At 47.1% G+C, this 18,444-nt stretch overlaps 1 protein-coding gene across 1 annotated transcript in view; it reads right to left on the bottom strand.

Moving 5' to 3' along the window:
• Positions 1 to 218: 218 nt before the first annotated feature.
• Positions 219 to 18,444, bottom strand: part of LOC104077862 (rho GTPase-activating protein 31-like) — a 56,281-nt gene continuing 38,055 nt past the window's right edge. The window contains 10 exon segments of the mRNA XM_009579260.1: positions 219 to 2,684; positions 3,558 to 3,871; positions 4,205 to 4,489; positions 4,492 to 4,797; positions 5,477 to 5,536; positions 7,949 to 8,073; positions 9,866 to 10,064; positions 11,855 to 12,000; positions 13,719 to 13,826; positions 14,464 to 14,546. Coding sequence (XP_009577555.1) covers positions 219 to 2,684; positions 3,558 to 3,871; positions 4,205 to 4,489; positions 4,492 to 4,797; positions 5,477 to 5,536; positions 7,949 to 8,073; positions 9,866 to 10,064; positions 11,855 to 12,000; positions 13,719 to 13,826; positions 14,464 to 14,546 — 4,092 coding nt within the window.

Raw genomic sequence — 18,444 nt, 5'->3', positions numbered from 1 at the left:
AAAAAGCAGACAGTGAGGGACTAGGCAGGAGTGAGAAAGGGAAGGAAAAGCAAGACAAAAAGACTATGACCCTCTGTGGCAAAACGCTTTGCAGGAAACCGTAAAGGATTTGGGTCCATCTTGCACAAAATAGTTATAACAACAGGAAAATGGCAACAGAGTTGGTCTTGGACACTCCCATCCCATCCACCACGGAAAAGGAATAAGAGAAGCAGTTGCTATTCGATCTGCCTCCCACTTCGTCCATCCAGAATCACAGAGCGCCTCTGGGGCTGGTAAAAGCAGCTAGTAGAGGTCTCCAGTCTCTGGCCATTCTTGGGGATGGTCATTTTGTTCCGCAGTGTCACCCCCTCAGGCGTTGTCCGTGAAGTCTCAGACAGATCGCCACAAATGGGGCTCGAAGAGGTGGTCTGAGTGGGGCTCCTTATGGGTGATAACAACACCCTGGAGTCTGCTGAAGATGAGGGATGGTCCATAATGGGGAAAGGGGGACTGAAGAGAATCAGACTCTGGGGCCTCCCAGGCCTAGATCTGTAGGAAGGCTTGGAGAACCCTGATGGCCTCTCCATCTTCGAGGACTGAGGGTTATCTCCAGCTGTCTCCCCCTCAGAGGTGCGCTTTCGGCGCAGAACAGGGGCATCCAGAGCGGGGTGATGACTGGACTGAGATGGCTCCAGCGGAGAGCCAAGGCTGCTGTGCCAAGGACAGGCTGAGTCCTTTTGAGTTGGGTCACTGTTTTCTTTCTCTGCTTTGGCTTTCTTCTCTGTCAGTGGGCTCTTGGGGGCCTCCAGGTGGCTCCATGCCACCCGTTGAGTCTGCCTGACGGCCTGCTTGGCTTCTGCTTCCTTCTTCTCAGCCGGTGAAGCAGCGTTCTGAGCTTGCAGGGGCTGGGGGATCTGGGTGTACTGAATCTTGGGCGGTATTACGGGCACCGCTCTAGCCTGGCACATCTTAATCATGAAGGAGGTCCTGACCGCTGACACGCTGACAGGGGCAGAGTTACGACGGCCGGTGGTGGCATGGGCCACTGCCAGGTAATCCAAATCTAGATCCACGTGGGCATTGAAATGAGACGCCCAGGGTACGCCTTTACTGGCAGCAGGGCAGGCAGTCGGCAGGGATGGGACAGAATCACTGCTTTTTACTTCCTTCTGCCCACACAAGAAGTTCCCGGGGGCAGAGGGCATGGACAGGCTCTCGAATGTGAAGAAATCTGGGGCTGGAAGGAGTGAATCCAAGTTGAGGGACGATGGCCTAGTCTTCACTTTGCGAGGTGTTTCTTCACCTTTATTACTCAGCTGTGACTCAGTGGCAGAGCACAATGCTTTGGTAACCGTCTCTCCTCCCAGGACAGTGTCCTGAGACATGGATAACTCCTCCTTTGTCTTCTTCACCTGTGAAGAACTGCCTGGGCTATTTTGGTATGGTAAAGGCAGCTCAAGCTGTGAGCTCCAAGGATTTTCTTTGCTCACATCCATTTTCTTTTCCTCTGGCTCTGAAAGAGGGATTCTGGAGGGTCCTTCTTTCTCAGCTGGTGCTTCCTCCCTGCTGAGGGGGTACCTCAGCTCCTCAGGTTTTGAAAGTTCTTCTGGAGGACTTGTGCCATTCTCATCTTGCTTAGCTTTGCCCAAACTAGAGGGGGAGATGGGTTGTGTTTTGGGAAGCTCACAAGTCACTGGCAGAATGTCACTGCATAGTTGCTGCTGGTCAGTGGCATCTATGGAAGAGAATGGGATAGTCCACAGACTCATCACTGTGTCTTTACTGTCCAGGGAGAGGCTGCGACTGAATCGTGGTCTAAGAGAAAGGCCTATCTCTGCTCTCTGGCTCTGTGGCTGAAACTCTGGTATCATCTTCTCCTGAAAGTCCTTAAAGGTAGGGGAATGGAGTGGGCTTGTAACCCACTGGTGATCCTCCCATGGCTCCACAAGTTCTAAGCTCTGCACATTATCTGTCCAGGCATCCTCATCATCCTGGTCACCAGCATCATGGGTTCTGCTAACAGCATTGCCCTCCTTCAGCTCCTGGATTCCAGCTCCACTCAGCGCCTTGGAGGAGAATGTGTCCCTTTCATCAGCAGTCATTATCTCAGGCTTCTCCTTCTGAGTCTGGACTCTGGTAAGACCTTCCTTTTCCCTCTGCAGCTGGCAAGTGCTATCTTTTTCTCTCCCTGACTCTGGACATGCTCCTTTAGAACAAGAAAATTCACGACTTGGGGCAACCTCATTAAATTCTGATTGACTATGAAGCTTCCAGTCCAGGGGAGGAGTGAGACATTCACTCCTGCTGTCCACCACTGGGTGGTGGTTCTTTGGAGCGGCTGTGCCAGTCAGAAGAGTACCCAGTTTGGGTAGAGCTGAAGCACAGCTCTGCTGTGCAACCACATCAGACTGGCAGTTGTGGAGGTTTTCTTGTTGTTCCATACCGGCACCAAATAAAGGCACCTGAGTTGTTATCTGTGGTGTTCTGCTTGCAGATTTCTGCTCAGACGGTGTTGGACTCTGCCCTGGGCCAGAGGAAGAACTATCTGTTTGTACTGAAGAAGAGGATTCAGAAATTAGGCCCATCTTGGGGACAGCTGCTGGCAAGAGCAAGAGCTCCTCTTCAGGTTCAATAATTTTCAGTTCCTGCTGTATCTCTGGCCACAGCGGTTCTAGAAGGGCATTCGCAGGGTCCTCCTCAGTCTGAAAAACAGAAGAAATGCCATGACCTGGCAGCTCACAACTTGCCAGTAAATACCCCTCCATTTTCCTCAAACAGCCCTCTTAGAACAGACAGGCTCCTGGATGAGCACACTCATGGGTACAGAAACAGACACACGCATACTGCTACCAGTTCAAGGAAGGAAATAAGTTTATGGAGAAGATCTGAGGTGCAGCCAAAATGAGGCCTGGACAGATGTACTGAAAGAGTGAGGTGAATGAGTAGCTGGAATGTCTCAGCCTGTTTCTCAGCTCTTCCCATTCAGGCTCGCTTGGCCTTGCCAGAAGATCTGCGTTCCCAAATTGCACACGAACAGGCATGAATAATCTATTCAAGGAGCTATGCCAACAGATCTTTAAATAGCTGTCCAGAGATGAGTATCGCTGTAAGAAACTTCGTGAAAAAGCTCTACTAGAGATAGAGAGGAGGAAAAATAATAATAATTTTAAAAATAGTGTGTAGAGAATGGAAGAAAACAGGACTGTTCAGGCTGTCCAGGACAAATGGGACAGCAAAAATAGAAGGGGAATTCAGAGACCATGGGTCAAAATGCTCAGATATCCGGACAGTCTCACATCTGAAGAGTCCCAGAGCAGACAGATTGAACTGACTGCAATTGTATAATTACAGGAAAAGAAGACCAAAAGAGGACAGTAGGTAGTTGTGTAAAGGTAAATCACCACATGGTGATGTGCACAGAAGTGAAATCAGTACATGGTCAATTCTTGACCCTGCTTAACCTAGGTCATAGACTGAGTTTTCATGACTACAGACGCACAATGAAACTTTAAACAACCTCCCAGTCACCACCATGACATTGTCCCCCATCTTTTTTCTCATGCCCTCTTCCTTACCACATCTCTTAAGCGCGACCCTTCTTCCATCTTAGCCATCTCAATTTCCTGCTGGCCACAGCTGCCTTCTGAGGAGACATCCTTCATCTTGAGCTGTCCTTGCTCTACTTTGTCTGCAGGGAGCGGCCGCGTATGAAACTCTGAGGCTGGTGTTTGTTCCAAGGTGGGACTCTGCTCTGAGGACTGCCGGGGGCTGCTGGTGCTGCTTGTGCAGCTGCTTTGCCCACATAACGTCTCCTGATTTTCTGCTGCTGGCTGTGGAGGTTCTAAGGACTCGGGTTTCCTGGCTGCCACCAGCTCCTCAGGGTGAGAGCCTGGATCAGAAACACAAATGAACGATGTAACTACTTGTGACTGAAAACACGTGCCCTGAGACAAAGCGCTGCTGTTTCAACCCTGCGTCAGCTAACAAAGCTAAAGAGCTCCCTCTGGGCACAATAGGACGTTGCTGGAAGGCCACCCACCTCCCCAGTCTCATTACTGCAACAAGCACCAACCTGACCTGCTACCATCAACACCTTCCCCGCTACAGTTTGGTGTCTTTCCTGCCCAGGAGCAGGCTGGAGCAACCTCCACACCACCGAGCTGCAGGGCACCTCCAGTAGCCCGGCAGAGGCCCCACATCCCCCTACCTAACACACTTTTACCTCTGGATGCTTCCAGTGGCAGGGTGGGCCCCGGCTGTTTCTCCTTCCGCTCCAGCACCTGCTCTGTCCTTGTGTGCGTTCCCGCTTCCAAGGCAGAGGGGCTCGTGCTCTCGGCCACCAGGGAAGACAGCTCCTCTAGGCTGGAGAGGGAAAGCTTCTCCTTGGCGGGCACGCGGCAGGGAGTGCTGTTGGTGCTGATGACTGCGGATACCCGGAGGGGGACAGAGACGGCGAAGGGCTCTGAGATGTTCAGGGCTTTCCTCTGGTGACGAGGGGAGGCCTCCAGCCTGACTTGGCAGCTGTTTCGGAGGTGTAGAACATGCGGCCACCTTTGGAGGAAGTCTGCTCGTTTTCGGCATCCTCTGCTGCCCGGAAGACCTTCAGCTGCTCAGGGGGTGACTTTGCCTGCGGTGTCCGAGGAGGACTCAGGTCTGAGCATCCTTTGGCCCCCATGGCAGATCCGTCCCGCTCCCACTCATTCTCCTTGCTGAGGTCATATGAGCTGCCTGTGCCACCTGTCCGTATCTTCATTACCGGAACAAAAAACCCTCCAGTAGTCACTGTCCGTTTGAATCTGCTCTTTTCATCCTCCCCTAGAGGTGTGAAGATAGGAGGGAGTCAGTGGGAAGCAAAGCACTAGCAAGCAACCTTCCTCTCTGAGGAGCCCTCCTCAGTCCCTCCAGGGATGAGTCCTGCCCTGGTGAATACCCACATTTCCCCAGAGACATGGGGACAGCACGCAGTGAAGACCTTCCAGGCTCCAGCCCTGGGGCCTTCTTCAAACCCAGGGCAGGGCTGGGTAGAATGCCGTCCAGTGGAAATCACGTAAGACACTTATTAGGGGCCTCTCTCAATCAGATACAGCCAAGTCTAGGGCTAGCATGCATTGCCCACAAAGATCATAGCTGCAGGCTTTGTTGGCTTATTGCAAGCACTTTTCACTGCTTTATACTTTTCCTTATAAATGGGAATTTTGTGCCCAGAATAACCAAGAATGAAATCGAAGCAATCCCACTGCTAATAAAGATGCAGCTAGGCACAGTGGTAAATCTCAGGTGCATGCACCAACATAAAAGACACAGAAAAGGGTTACAAATGCATGCACACAAAGGTGGGGGCACATGTCAGCAGCCATGGCACAAGCATACAAAGGTACACGATACGGTGAGATAGGCAAAGAAACAGACCACCACATACATGCAGGCACAGGGGAAAGCTGAGAATGCAGAGGTGCAATCTTTTGCCCTTACAGTATAGTTATTGATGTCTCACCTTCCACTGGCAGGGAACACAGTGAGTCCATGCTCTTCGCGGGCCGAATAGTTGCTTTTTCTATGGAAAATGAGTTTTAGAAACAGGCTTCAGATCCTGTGGCTTTGCAGGTTTCAGCCCATAAAGACCAAAGGCTTATATAGACAGGCATGCCAGGCAGAAATCAAAGTCATTTTCCATTTCCAAGTGTTCCCCCTCTGTATCCACACCACGCGGCTTATTACCCACACCACTTGTCCACACAGCTGTGGATCTGCTAGCGCTAACAACAGCTCTGCACCTGCCGGACACGTGGAGAGCTATACTTAACCCAGCCAGTCAGCACCATCTCCACTGTGAAGCAGTCAAGCATCCCCAAAGCTGTTATGCGCCACTGCCCTCCCTGATCAAGTCAGGCTATTGGTTGTGGGGACTTTTTAACTAAACTGACATAAAAGCCTTCTCACCTCTCATTCCTGATAGCAAATGTTAGGTTATTTTTATGTTGCACTCTCAGGCTCTTTCGCTGGCATGAGCATACCCTGCCTCCAGCAAGCACTCCAAGAAATTTATGAGGGCAGTAAGCAACCTATTTTCCTGGTCATCCTCGCTGGGCTTGCTTGTCCAGAAACAAGCTGCAATTTGTCACCAGACACTCTACAGGTCTGTTCCTGAGAGGTTGTGGAGGCGTGTAGCTGTTACCGCTCTGAAAAGGGGAGATTTTTAGGGGGGAATGTAGCTGGCAAGGAAGACAAGTTAGTCTCTGGCAGCCCAAAAAGAGCTTTTGGAGCTCTGGAAAATGTCTGGGAGCAAAGTTTGCTGTTTACAAAGCTGCACAAAGTAGGTAAGGCAGAAAGTGAGCAGGCTTGTTGGACTTCATTTGTTTATATAATTAAGGCTTCTGGGACTGACTTTCACATGAGCATAGGAGAAACTCCAGCTACTTTTTGCATTTATATGGAGTCCTGGCTACCTTTTACGTTCATATGGCATGATGTCTTGAGCACTGGCTCCACTTTCCTGGAGGAACAGAATTTAAGCCATGGAGATCGCATTTTATGTGACTTGCAGACTCGTGTGCATGGACACGAACTGTGTTAAAGCATGTGCTGAGTTTCAACAGCAAGTTCATCTGTTTCCTCACATTAGGCTGTAAGCAAAGAGCACACAAAAATCCTACATGGCAGCGCTAAAGCACTGCTTCTCAAAAGCACTACTTCGGTGCCTAAATCTCTGTGCACGGTTGTGCATTTGTGTGTCCTGCTGGTGAATATGTACAGCCTCCTGTCACTCAGTACTGCACCTGGAACAAGGCTCAGCCCCCACGATCACTGGGCTCCAGTCATTGCTGGGCATCCTTGGATTAGCACTATTTTGGGACAGAGTATTCCTTATCAAAGTGAGAAGGTGATCCCATGATCAAAATAGGATGGAGAGCTATTTTGAGGTCTGCCATGGGCACCCTATGCGAGGCCATCTGTACATGCAAAACATGGGGGAAGGCAGAGGTCCAAAAAGAGCTGGATCCAGCATTTGGCTTCACACTCAGTTCTGATCCAAATACAGCCTCTCTTATATGTGGTGGTAGGTAATGTTGCCAACATTAACTATTTTATTTTAAGTCTTGCAATGTTTGGTAGTGCTCCTCCAAACACCAGCTCCTGGAGTCATGAGATTATAAAAAAAAATTCCACCTTCATCTTCTTTTCAAAAAGTAAATTTCTTGACTTGGAGATACTAAAAAAATCTAGGACATACAAACCCGAAACACTTCTTTATAAACTCAGGTAAAAAAAGGTATGCTTTCCTTTTAAAAACAGTGATTACTTTTAAGTGAACTTCATGATTTTTAGAACTTGAGTCATCATTTCTGAACACTGGGAATTGGCACTGCCATGTGATTTTCTAGGAAGCAGAGTGTTTAAGAGATTGCAGCTCAGGAGGGGCTAGAACTTGGGATTACAGCCAGGAGGAAAGACAACTTCTCTCTTGTAAATTCTGCAAAAGTAATAGCTTCCCTGGAAGTGCTGAGAGCCAGGAGCCATATGAACTCCTGGCGCCTTCACAAAGACACTGAACACAGTTGGTTCTTTAATGCCTTTTAGTGGAAGGACAGCCTAGAAGGGCAGCCATTCACCCAGTGCTGTGTAAGGAACATTAGGAGCCAGAGGCTGGCTGGGCTGGAAGAGTGGACTCATCCAAACCTACATAGCATTTCCTAGTCCCCAAGCTTGACAGCTGGGCAATGGGAGCCTGTTTATCACATACCAAAACGGAATATTTACTGTAGCTGTCTGGCATATTCTCCTAAAAGGGTGCTTCTCGCCATCATGTGAAAATGAGATGTACATGAAACCAGGCAACAAACATGACCCCGTTAGACTATCTCAAGTCTAATGGTATTAGTGTCATGTGGATACAGGTGCCCCATGCAATCAATATCGCAGGAGAAAGCTGCAGAGAGAAATACTTAACTGAAAAGTGTGTTCTTACCAGAAAGCTTCTGTGCCCTTACGAAGACACTCCCATTTCGACTCAGTTTAGACTTTGATTCTGAGCCAGAACGGCCCAAGTTAAATATCGACTTCCATTTCTTGGACTTGGTAGATAATTTTCTCCTGGAAGGAAAAAGGGCTCAGGAGGTTACCAAATTCTAGAGACTTTTGTCTTTTTAATATCCCACAAAAGCCTCTGAGCTCTCTCCCCTCAACACTGTCCCTCTTTCCTTCTCACACCTCTTTTGATTCTAAGGCATGCAAGGCATAGCTACACAACCAACTCTTGCTTTTCTGTAAGTGATTTATCTGTATTGCTGATTTAACCACGTCATGGATGGAAAGACACCTAAGCCGACTCTTCAGAGAGTTGCCTCTGGCATCATGCTACAGCAACTGTGATTGACTGAGCAACCAACCATGCTCGCATCCAGAAAGGAGAGGTTTCCAAGGCTAGAACTATCTTGCAATACAGTAAAGAAAAATTGCTTTTTTAACGGGTTTTAATGACGGAATGCAAGATAAATTCCAGAGGACTGATGGAACTGGTACTATCACTCAGTGCACAAAGCTATTCTTTAAAGTCCACATATCTCATAGTTTTTATGGATTTGCAAAAATAAAAAGATCGCTTAATACAAACTAGCTATTAACACTTCTCAGGCCAACATTAATTTAGTCATAGGTGTTATATGATCTTATGCAGGTATAATGTATTAACCAAAAAGGAGGAGGCTTAAGGGAATTAAATCAATTTCTCATAACTGTCAGAGGAAGTGGGACACCAGTTCCCTGTGTCTCTTTGGAAATCCCAGCTTTAAACAGAAAGAAGCTGCTACTCCTGAAAGCAGTTTTCTTCTATGCATATTACTACACGAAGCTCTGTTTTATTTCCTTCACATACCCATTCTGACTCCTCCTTCAGTCTCCCCTCTTCCAGAGCAAGACCTCTCTTATCTCCCTGTCTTGCTCTCCATAATGGGCTTTCTACCCACATAGTTCTGCTTTTCTTTCAGATCTGTACTCAGAAGAGCACAAATCAAATCAGTCCTACAAAGAGAATTAATATCTTGGGGATAGGACTGTTCTCTTCAAGTGAGAAAGGAAAAGGTACTCTAGAGGGGCAATACACCCTTTTGTATTAAGCTGATTATCCTATTGCCAGTATTCTGTTAGATGGCTCGTTTTTGCTTTAATGTATCAGGTGCAAATAAATATCTTTGCTCCGGTTCTTTATGGGTCAGTAGATTAATGAGCCTCCTGCTGCAGAAGCTATAATCTCTCAGAACCAGGCAGTACAGTGGCCATATATTAACAGATAGATAGACCAATAGATAAATACTTATGCTGGGCAGCAGTGCCAACAAATGCAGCAACGTCAGCTGAAATCGGACTCTTCTCCTGGCATAGGCATAGGTCGCATAGGTGCCACTGTGTAAATATCTCTCTGTGCTAGGAGTGAAAATTCGCCTTTCTGCTTGGCTATGAGTGCAAAGGAACCTGGAGAACGATGAAGCTGAGCAGGTCAATGCCACCAGGCGCGCCGTGGACCAGCTGCCAGCAGGTGGAACTCATAGGAGAGCTGTGTCCTGACCTGCTCCACATTCAGCCCATATTTAGCCTAATCCTGAGCTAACACAAGGATACAAAGACAATTAATTCCTCCTGCAGGAGGTCTGCGAGATTCTGCCCCACTGGAGGGATGAGGACTTGTGGAGCTATGAACCCAGCAAGTGCAATGCTTCTCAGGAGCAGCTGTGCCTCTTCTGAGAAGGGCACACAATTTTCTCTCAGTGGTGGCTGTAGATTCATGCGTGCAGGTGTGGGGATATCACACTAACAAAAGTCTCATTCCTGATCATGCTGGGGAACCTGCACTTTTTTGTTTGCACTTTACACTCCTCTTGGCTCTTACTTGCTGTCGGGGAGGTCAACAACTGTGTGGAAGAGGGACCCAGTTACAGGGACAATTTCAGGCAAGCTGTTCTCTCTTCTCTCCTTCCGAGCAGGGTGAGAGGCAGACAGACTCCGTGCCTGTGCTTCTTCCAGGCTCACCAGTTTCATCGGCAGGGAGGCTGAGGGGAGGGTCGGACTTTTCACAACCGATGCGCTCTCTGAAAAGCAAGAAAATACATTCCCACCTGGGGTGAGGAGAGATGAGAGCAAGAGCTTCATGTCTTTATTTGACTGGAACATCTCCTGCAGAGGGAGGAAAGGAGTAGCACGTGCAGGGAGAGAGACTTTTTGTCAGATAAGTCTTCCATCTCCCCAGCAACCTTATCCATCTGAGTACATTCCCAGCAGGGGCCACGCTCACCAGCCAAAGGCTGCATTGCACAGACTTGCTGCCTCTGCTGTAGACGCTTCGGTGTGAAAGAGGCGTCTCTGAAAACAACCAGGATTCACACATTCCCCTTTCTCCTCCCTCCTTACCTCGCTCCCTCCCCAGATTTTGGAGCAGTTCCGTCCCCAATCCAAACCTGGTTCCTAATTCTTTCTCTCACTTCCACATCTTTCTCCTTGTCTTGTTCCAGGAAGGGGGGCTGTTCTAAAAACCAGCATTACTTTACCTTTCTAATGCATTTCAGGGCTATGGAAAGGCGAGTGACCAACAGCCCTGGAAACTGAAAGTCTCTGTTTACATGGGCAGTGGCAAAGCCAACTTCCCATATGCCACCCCACCAACAGCCCTGTCCTAAACAGACCTCCTCGACATGCATAAAGGAAGCACAGTCTCCATAGTCCATTATGTACTTAGCCCTTCTGCTGAAGCAGGGTGCAAGCTCCTGCTTGTGCAGGGGGGCTGGGTGAAGGGGCACTTTCCCACTAAGAAATCAACTGGGACCATCAGCATGTTCCTCTCCTGACTCCACACAGCTGTTAAAGATCAGCAGTGTTCAGCACTTACGAAACTTGGGTCAGTTTTGGGCCAGTGACCTGCAGTACAACCAGAAGCCTTGGAATTTACTAGTCAATGTTTTGCTGCAATGCTTAAGGCAGTACAGGAGCACTTTTTTACTCTGTGCCTTCTGCCAGGGCATAAACAAGGGCATAGGAATGGCACCCGCACCAGCAGAGCAGGGATGCTACAGGTCGAGCAGGGCACTGCACTGGAACTGCGGGCTACAAGGACAGACTAGCAGGGAATGCCACATATTAAGGGAAAGGTGGATGGGACAAGATGACACAGGGCTGGAAAGCAGAAAGGTTACTCCCTCACTTCTGCAGGTATTATGAGTCTTCCCAGTGTGTAAAACAGAACAATGCATATTTCTGAAATTATGTGAGGTCACTGTGGATCCAAGCCCTCTCACTTCCCAGGCTTAAAAGCATTTTGACAACAAACCTGTCACTAGCAAAAATCAGCATCTCCCAAGACTGTTGATGTTCCAGGAAAAAAAATCTCTTTTTATAAAATGTCCCCAAGTACAAGACATAAGTTTTTAGAACACAAACTTAAGTTTTATCTTGGGAGTGTGGCCTCTGACTTGGGTGGATATGGTGGCTGCAGGGCAGGTATCATCAGTATGAGGAATTATAGCTGGGGGAGCCTGAGAGAAGAATTGAGACTGTGACTGATGGGCTGAGAGGAAGTTTAGGCCAGGATTGAGAAGAAATCAGGTGGTCTTCCTTTTACAGAAAGGGTTAAGCCAAGTGAGATCATGCAAAAGATGAGCCATAGGGCAATCTGGGAGCACACTGAAGGAGGCTAGTATTCAGAAAGAAAACATTGGGGATCGGGATGAAGAGGACAAGAGTAATGAGGGATTGGGCTTAAGGTGTGTTTGGGGGAGTCTGTGAGCCCAGTAAGGGTTGATGTGCTTGAAATATTAGTGAAAGGGGATACAGTTAGAGCTGGAGTACATGGCAAGTGACACATAGAGTGGTTCAGGGACGTTGTTACCAATGTTCTCCGCACAGCTGTCTTTTCTGTTGTTGTTGAAGATCTGATCCACGTGATTCAGGATGAACTCAATCACCAGCTGCTGCACTCGCACCTCCAGGAAAGCTGCATCCCCATTGCAGCCAACCGCCTCAATCTCCTTTGACCTGCACCAGGAAAGAGGTATGCTAGTAGCCAGCATTGCCACACACAGCCCCTGGCAAAGAGAGATCAATTTTCTTCCTGCAAGACTTAGAACAGGGATTTTTTCCCCACTCTTGCTGCATCTTTTGCTCTCCTTCCCTCACAGGCCCTCATCCTCTCTGCCTTTTCACTCTTTTAAAAATTATTTTCCCTGTTTTGTCTGTCACCTCTGCTGCTTTCTTTCCTGCCTGTGTTATTTTCCCTACTTCACTTCTACATTCTTCAGCAGTAGATAAAACTGTGACTCTCAAACTCCTCTCTTCTCCCTCTATGCTCCTCTTTTAGCTATTTCGAAGTTGGGCCTGAAAGACAATGCGGGAGCCTTCAAACACTGCTTCCAGATCCCCACTCAATGCTTCAATCATCTTTCAGTGAAATCCCTTAAAACCCTGCTCAGGTCTTCCCCACGCCAATTTTTTCAATGCTTTGTCGTGTGCCCTGTGCTTCTCTGCCCCCCTACACTCCCACATTCTCACTCTTGCTCTCAGCGAAGAAACATTCCTTATCTTGACATGCCAAAGTGTTGCTGAAGAAATTATCTCTGGGCAATGGATCCTTTGTAAAGTTAATGACTGGTGTGTTAGATAATAGCTTGGGGCATTGCCAAGAGGATAACCCTGTAAGGAGACTGCAGTTGCATTGCTTGCTCCTTTCTTTTCCTCCCTGGGACTTGCACTTAGGAAAGATTGCAAAAGGAAAGAGACTTCAGTTTTTTTGACAAGGACAGATGCTAGAATAAAAATGTCTCAGTAGTAAAGGTCCACTTTGCGATATTCAATAGAGTCAACATTTGATTCATTTTCAGAACCTGCTCTGCCTGATTCGTGATTTAAAAGGGTGAGATAACTCTTTAGAGAATGCTTTTCAGGCCTGTACCTCTCTAGCCAATGTCCCTCCCTCCTGTCCTCTGCCAGCTCAGGGCTCCCCCCGCCAGCTCTGCCAGCTCCCCTCTCCTCCCCACCTGCAGTCCTGGACTCTCCCTGCATAGTTCGTTCCTCTCAATACATGGGTATGGGATGGACGGGGAAGGGAATTTCAACAAGATAGAAAATATTTCAATTTTTTTTTTCCCAGATACTATTTTTTCTTGTTCTGCTTAGCTCTACAACATATCAGCCAAACCTCTGCCTGCATCTTATCCGGGCCTCTTCCCAGCAGAGTGACAGGCATAGCAAACATTACAAACTAGCTGGTGGTCTTGAGATCTGACACTAGATGCCATCTTAAGCCCACCAACTCATCTCACTTATGCTCAAGCAGATCTGGGCACAGGCCTGTAGTATTATTGCCTGTTGCCCTCCCTTCCAAGCCTTGCTGTCTCTCACCGCCCCACTGCAGAAGCACTGGCACTGTCAGAAATGTCATTTCCGTTCCACAGTGATGAGCTAATGCCTCGTTTTTAAATCAATGTGCTCAACTTGCAAATAACAGCTTTGTTTTAATGAGAAACACTCAAAACCACAAGCTTCCTTGGGTGCTGGCAGTAAGACCTCAGATTATTCCACCTGGAAGAATTTTTTCTCCTTTTAAAAGCTGTTTGCTCTGCTCTACTGTTCCTTTTAGTTGTTCTGCTTTTCCCTGTTTTTGCATTTCCCTCAATGGATGGGTCTCCAGGCTCAAGTGTTGGTGCTCCCCTTGGAGCTCAGCATTGGTCTCTGTATTAGAGGACTCTCTACTGTACCTGAGGAGATTGGGAGCCCACACCAAGGCCAGATTTCTGGTGTGCATGTTGGTCATGTTGCTGAAGGAGGCCAGGTGAGTCAGGTGCTTGATCAGGTATTCCAGTGTTCTGCAGTAGTTTCATATGAAGAGAGAAAAGTGTCAAGTGACCGATGCCAGCCCACTGGGACAGCAAGGCTCAGACTCAGCCCTGGCCTCAGAGTTGTCCCCTCCTCAAGAAAGGTAGCATCTGCAATGGCACCACAGGCACAACAACCCCATAGGACAGAGGGTTTACAGCGCCAGCATTTACACGGGATGGCAGTGAACACCCCAGTGAACAACTGTGCTCTGGGGTGGCCGAGGATGGGGTAGGAACCAAACAATCCTTAGCGCGATGGGTGCGAGAAGGTGGCAGATGGATGGGAGAAGGAGTGGGATGCTGCAAAGGCTGAGGGCTTAGCTCTTGCTCAAGTGCCTCCAGCAGATCATCTTCTCCTCACACCCAGGACGCTGGCCAAGGGTGCCACAGGGGTCGTACCTGGGGAAGGAGGATGATAGACTGCAGTAGGGAGAGCTTGTTCAACCTCTAACAATGGTTTGTTCAATTATATTTAAATGCCAGATAAATTGTCAGATTTGGAAATGGCGAGTCAGCTTTTGGGAATTAACTTCTGGAAATTAACTCCAGCGCTGTTTCAGGCAATATTCCCTGATGATGAGGGTCACCGCACTGTTCCTCAGCACCTCGCTGGACACCTTCTCACCTGTAATGCGATGGGGGGAGCTCGTGGATGACATTTTGAATTCGTGCCAACTGCTCGTCCTCGGGGAAGCGTGATACTGCTTCCTGCGGAGATACAAAGAAACAGTCCACCCTGGCAACGGACTCAGGGGAAAAGGAAGAAGGATAAGGAGGGTCACACGAGACAGCCTGTGTCAGAGGGAATGCTCTCTTGTTACCTTACAGAGCTATTGGTAGAAGAAGTTGCTTTGTGTTCCCAGCGCAGCAGAGATTTGCTGTGCTGTTATTTTATGTTGCGGTACACCCTTCCCACATGTTGGGACGGGGTGGTCAATATTTTGGGGAGAGGGGCGTTTAAGGACTGAGAGTTTCAATTGGGAGTTACGTTTCTTTTCTTTTTTTGTTCTTTTTCTCTTTTTTAACTTGTGCACTGATGGGTGTAATAGAAAAAGAGGTAAAAAGAAAAGTTAAAATAAAGAAAAAAATAATAGTGACACCCCTCCCCCCCAAAAAGTGTTAAAAATAAAACAGACCTGTCAAGCCCTATGTTATGAAAACAGCTGGGATATACATGTTCCATATTCAAAATAAGCAATATTTTTGGCTGTCATATGAAGATAGCTATAGAGAGTAGTTTGAGTGAGTTTGCATCTTTTATGATGGGAGAAGCCTTAGCAAAATCACTCTCCAGGTAGATTAATAAATTCTTATACTCAGGGTTAGACTAGGTTAGACAGTATCAAGGTTATACATCTTGGTCTTGAGCAAGTCTCTATGGACCAAGAGCTTAAAGAGCCACGATAAGCTTTTGTCTGCATTCCTAGGAGTTTACTGCATTGGTATTCATCTGTTCAGCTATTCCCTTTCAATATTTGTGCTGGGGGAGGACAAACCACCGGCGAGTTCAAACAATGCATGACTGTCTGGGAACCTCCTGCCTACCCTACTGCCACTGTAGTTTGGAGTGAGTTCAAAGAAAGATGCTGGGACCCACGCTGCCAGCAGAAGCTTTGCCTACAGACAGACGTCAGCACTGCTAGGAAAGGAAAGGAAGGAAATAACCCGTCCCAAACCACCCGTCGCTTAAACATTATGGACCTGAAATTACCAGCCACAAGTAGAGAAGCATCTTCCTGTAGCAATCACTACAACATCCACACTGATGATGCTGCCATCTCTCTTCTGGTCACTGTCCTTTTCCCAGCAGACCACTTCTCATGGTCAACCACCAGCAAACTAAACATTGCCAGTTTCAAGTCCAGAGATGAATATGAATCATGTTTTATTCCCTAACCCTGGGAATTGAGATCTATGCCCTCTAGTTTGAACTTATTCACTGGTGTGATGGCAAAGAAAAACAAGTGAGCTCACTAGTTTGGTGTACATGAGATGCGGATGCACTTGTTTTGCCCAAATTAAAGGTAGGTTAACTCCTTCTAGTACTTTTTACCCATAACTACCTTTTTTTTAAAAAAAAAAAGCCTATTACCATTAGCACAGAAATCCTAAGTATAAGAACTCTGTGATCTTCATACAAGGTTTCCAGTTGAATGGCCTTGTTCAAAGATGAAGAAGGAGAGGAATACAAACTTCCACTGGTGCATCTAAAACACTATATTTCAGCTAGATTGTACACAGTATTTTCTCCCCCAGTGTGATTTTCATTCCCATATTTAACTTCCAGGTCTCAAAGACCTAATGCTTTGCAAGTGAATCCCAGCTTCTCTGAGGTCATGACCCATTCAAACCTCCAAGCCACATTTCTGACCCAGACATGTTGTGCCTTTGAAATCTGAGGCCCCCTCCAAAACTCAGGATTACAGCAGCAGAATACAGAATTCAAGGAAGAACCAATAACTCCATTTATTACATGTCTGTTAATCATTGTACGAATTCATTTAGTCATTTAGGATTTTTTTTACTCCACTGGTGATTGTGGGAGTGCACAATTCACAAGCCCTGATTAACAAGTGGAATAGAGTCCGGAGAGAGAAGGTAGGCTTGGCCTCCTACAGCTGATTTGCTCTGAGGGAGCACTTGGTCACTCTATGCCCAGGCTAGAACAAGCCAAGCAGCGTCAAATTATCTGTCCTGTGAAACAAGCATCCATCACCAGAATACAAGATGGCAAACTGGAGAGCATGAGAGGGCATCATTTTGCAAAAGTTGATAGGCAGTGAGGTCATGACTGGGATGTTACATCCGTGAACTTGACATAGTGATGACCAAAAGGCCAACCCCTCCCTAGCCATTAAGAATTTGACTTTACTTAGCCACAAATGTCCGAATCACTCTGGTGACTCAAAATGGAGCCTATCCCATCTCTGAGACAGCTCCGACTGAGTCAGGCTGGGATTAGCATGCATCCTTTACTCCTTCTAGCGCTCTTCTGCCGAGGCACAGCTGCCACCGTTCTCTGTCCAGACACCCCATGCATACACATGCTCCCAGCAGTTTTTCTGCTCCTTGGGGAATTGGTCTTTTTTCTTTCTTTCCTCCTGGTATCTGACTGTGCTTCCTGTCAGCTGGGTTACCCATTATAAATCCTTACTGAGTAGACTTACATGAATAATGGATTTTGTGGCTGAGCGGACAAACTAAAAAGCCGGAGATTAAAAAAGATCCCTTTTAGGTCAATCCAAACTGATAACATTTTGGGGAGTTGGCACAAGATTTTAAAAAACGGTTGTTCGAGGTTGACCAAAGCATCACACTCAACCAAAAGTGAAAGAAATTATCATTTAAATTTGGGGCTGTTTAACCCTTTTCTGAAAGATGTTTTATTTATGAGTTTGATGTGTTGATTTAATGTTGAAACATTTCCTTTAGAAAGTATTTGTAAAAGAAACATTTAGACAGTTACAGAAGTGTTTTCCCTTTTATTTTTGAATAAAACTATTTACCAAATATATCTAAGGAAAATCTGCAAGTCGTCATCCCAAAACTGCACTTTTCAGCAAACATTGTTTCCTAAAAAAAGTTTCCATCTAAATCTTCATGTTTCCTTTAGAGCATTTTTCTTTCATAAATCAGTACTGATAGCCACAATGACACCAGCCGAACAGCTTCAACAAGAATGAGATTCATCTGTTACTGTGAATGGTTGAATAATACCCTATATTTTCAAGGTCCTATTCATCCCGACTCTCTCTAGTTTAGAGATCCTATCCTATATCCTTAGGATCCCTATATCCTGAGGATATAGGTCAATTTTTCAGATCTGCTCAGAATTTTGGCTTGAAGTTTTGACTACACATCACCTTAAAACACAGACCAATGTTACTTAAAATTTGGTATCGAAACAGCAAGATACCTAACACTATTGCATATCTGTCAGGCAGCACAGCGAGCCAATTCCCATCTCAAGTTCCCCAGCTCATAATTGTAGTCCCTAACAGCTACCTGCCTTCTTATAGCACGTTGCTGCTTGTTTTGGCTTGAAGTTTTGACTACACATCACCTTAAAACACAGACCAATGTTACTTAAAATTTGGTATCGAAACAGCAAGATACCTAACACTATTGCATATCTGTCAGGCAGCACAGCGAGCCAATTCCCATCTCAAGTTCCCCAGCTCATAATTGTAGTCCCTAACAGCTACCTGCCTTCTTATAGCACGTTGCTGCTTGGCTGGTCCCGTCTGGCTTTGCCCTGCAGCAAGCCCCCTGGCACACAGCAGGCAACAGGGAGTTTTTGGTGAACATCTTCTTCTTGTGTGGACCCTTGTCCACACAAGAAGAAGATGTTCACCAAAAACTCCCTGTTGCTTGCTGCAGGGCAAAGCCAGACGGGACCAGCTTGCTGCAGGGCAAAGCCAGATGGGACCAGGTCTCTCTCAGTGCCTCCTGTGCCTGCTTGGAAGTGCTTGATTCAGGACAGAGGCAATGCAGACAGCAACACCTGAAGCTAAGGTTGCTTGCCACTTCCCGTTTCATTTGGACGTGATTTTGCAGAACTCTTCTCTGCAACAACTGACATTTTGGTGATGTCTGTCCCCTCCAC

Source organism: Fulmarus glacialis, unplaced genomic scaffold (assembly GCF_000690835.1).
Source record: "Fulmarus glacialis isolate BGI_N327 unplaced genomic scaffold, ASM69083v1 scaffold13566, whole genome shotgun sequence".
Taxonomy (NCBI): domain Eukaryota; kingdom Metazoa; phylum Chordata; class Aves; order Procellariiformes; family Procellariidae; genus Fulmarus; species Fulmarus glacialis.
This window is presented reverse-complemented; position numbering and strand designations above follow the sequence as displayed.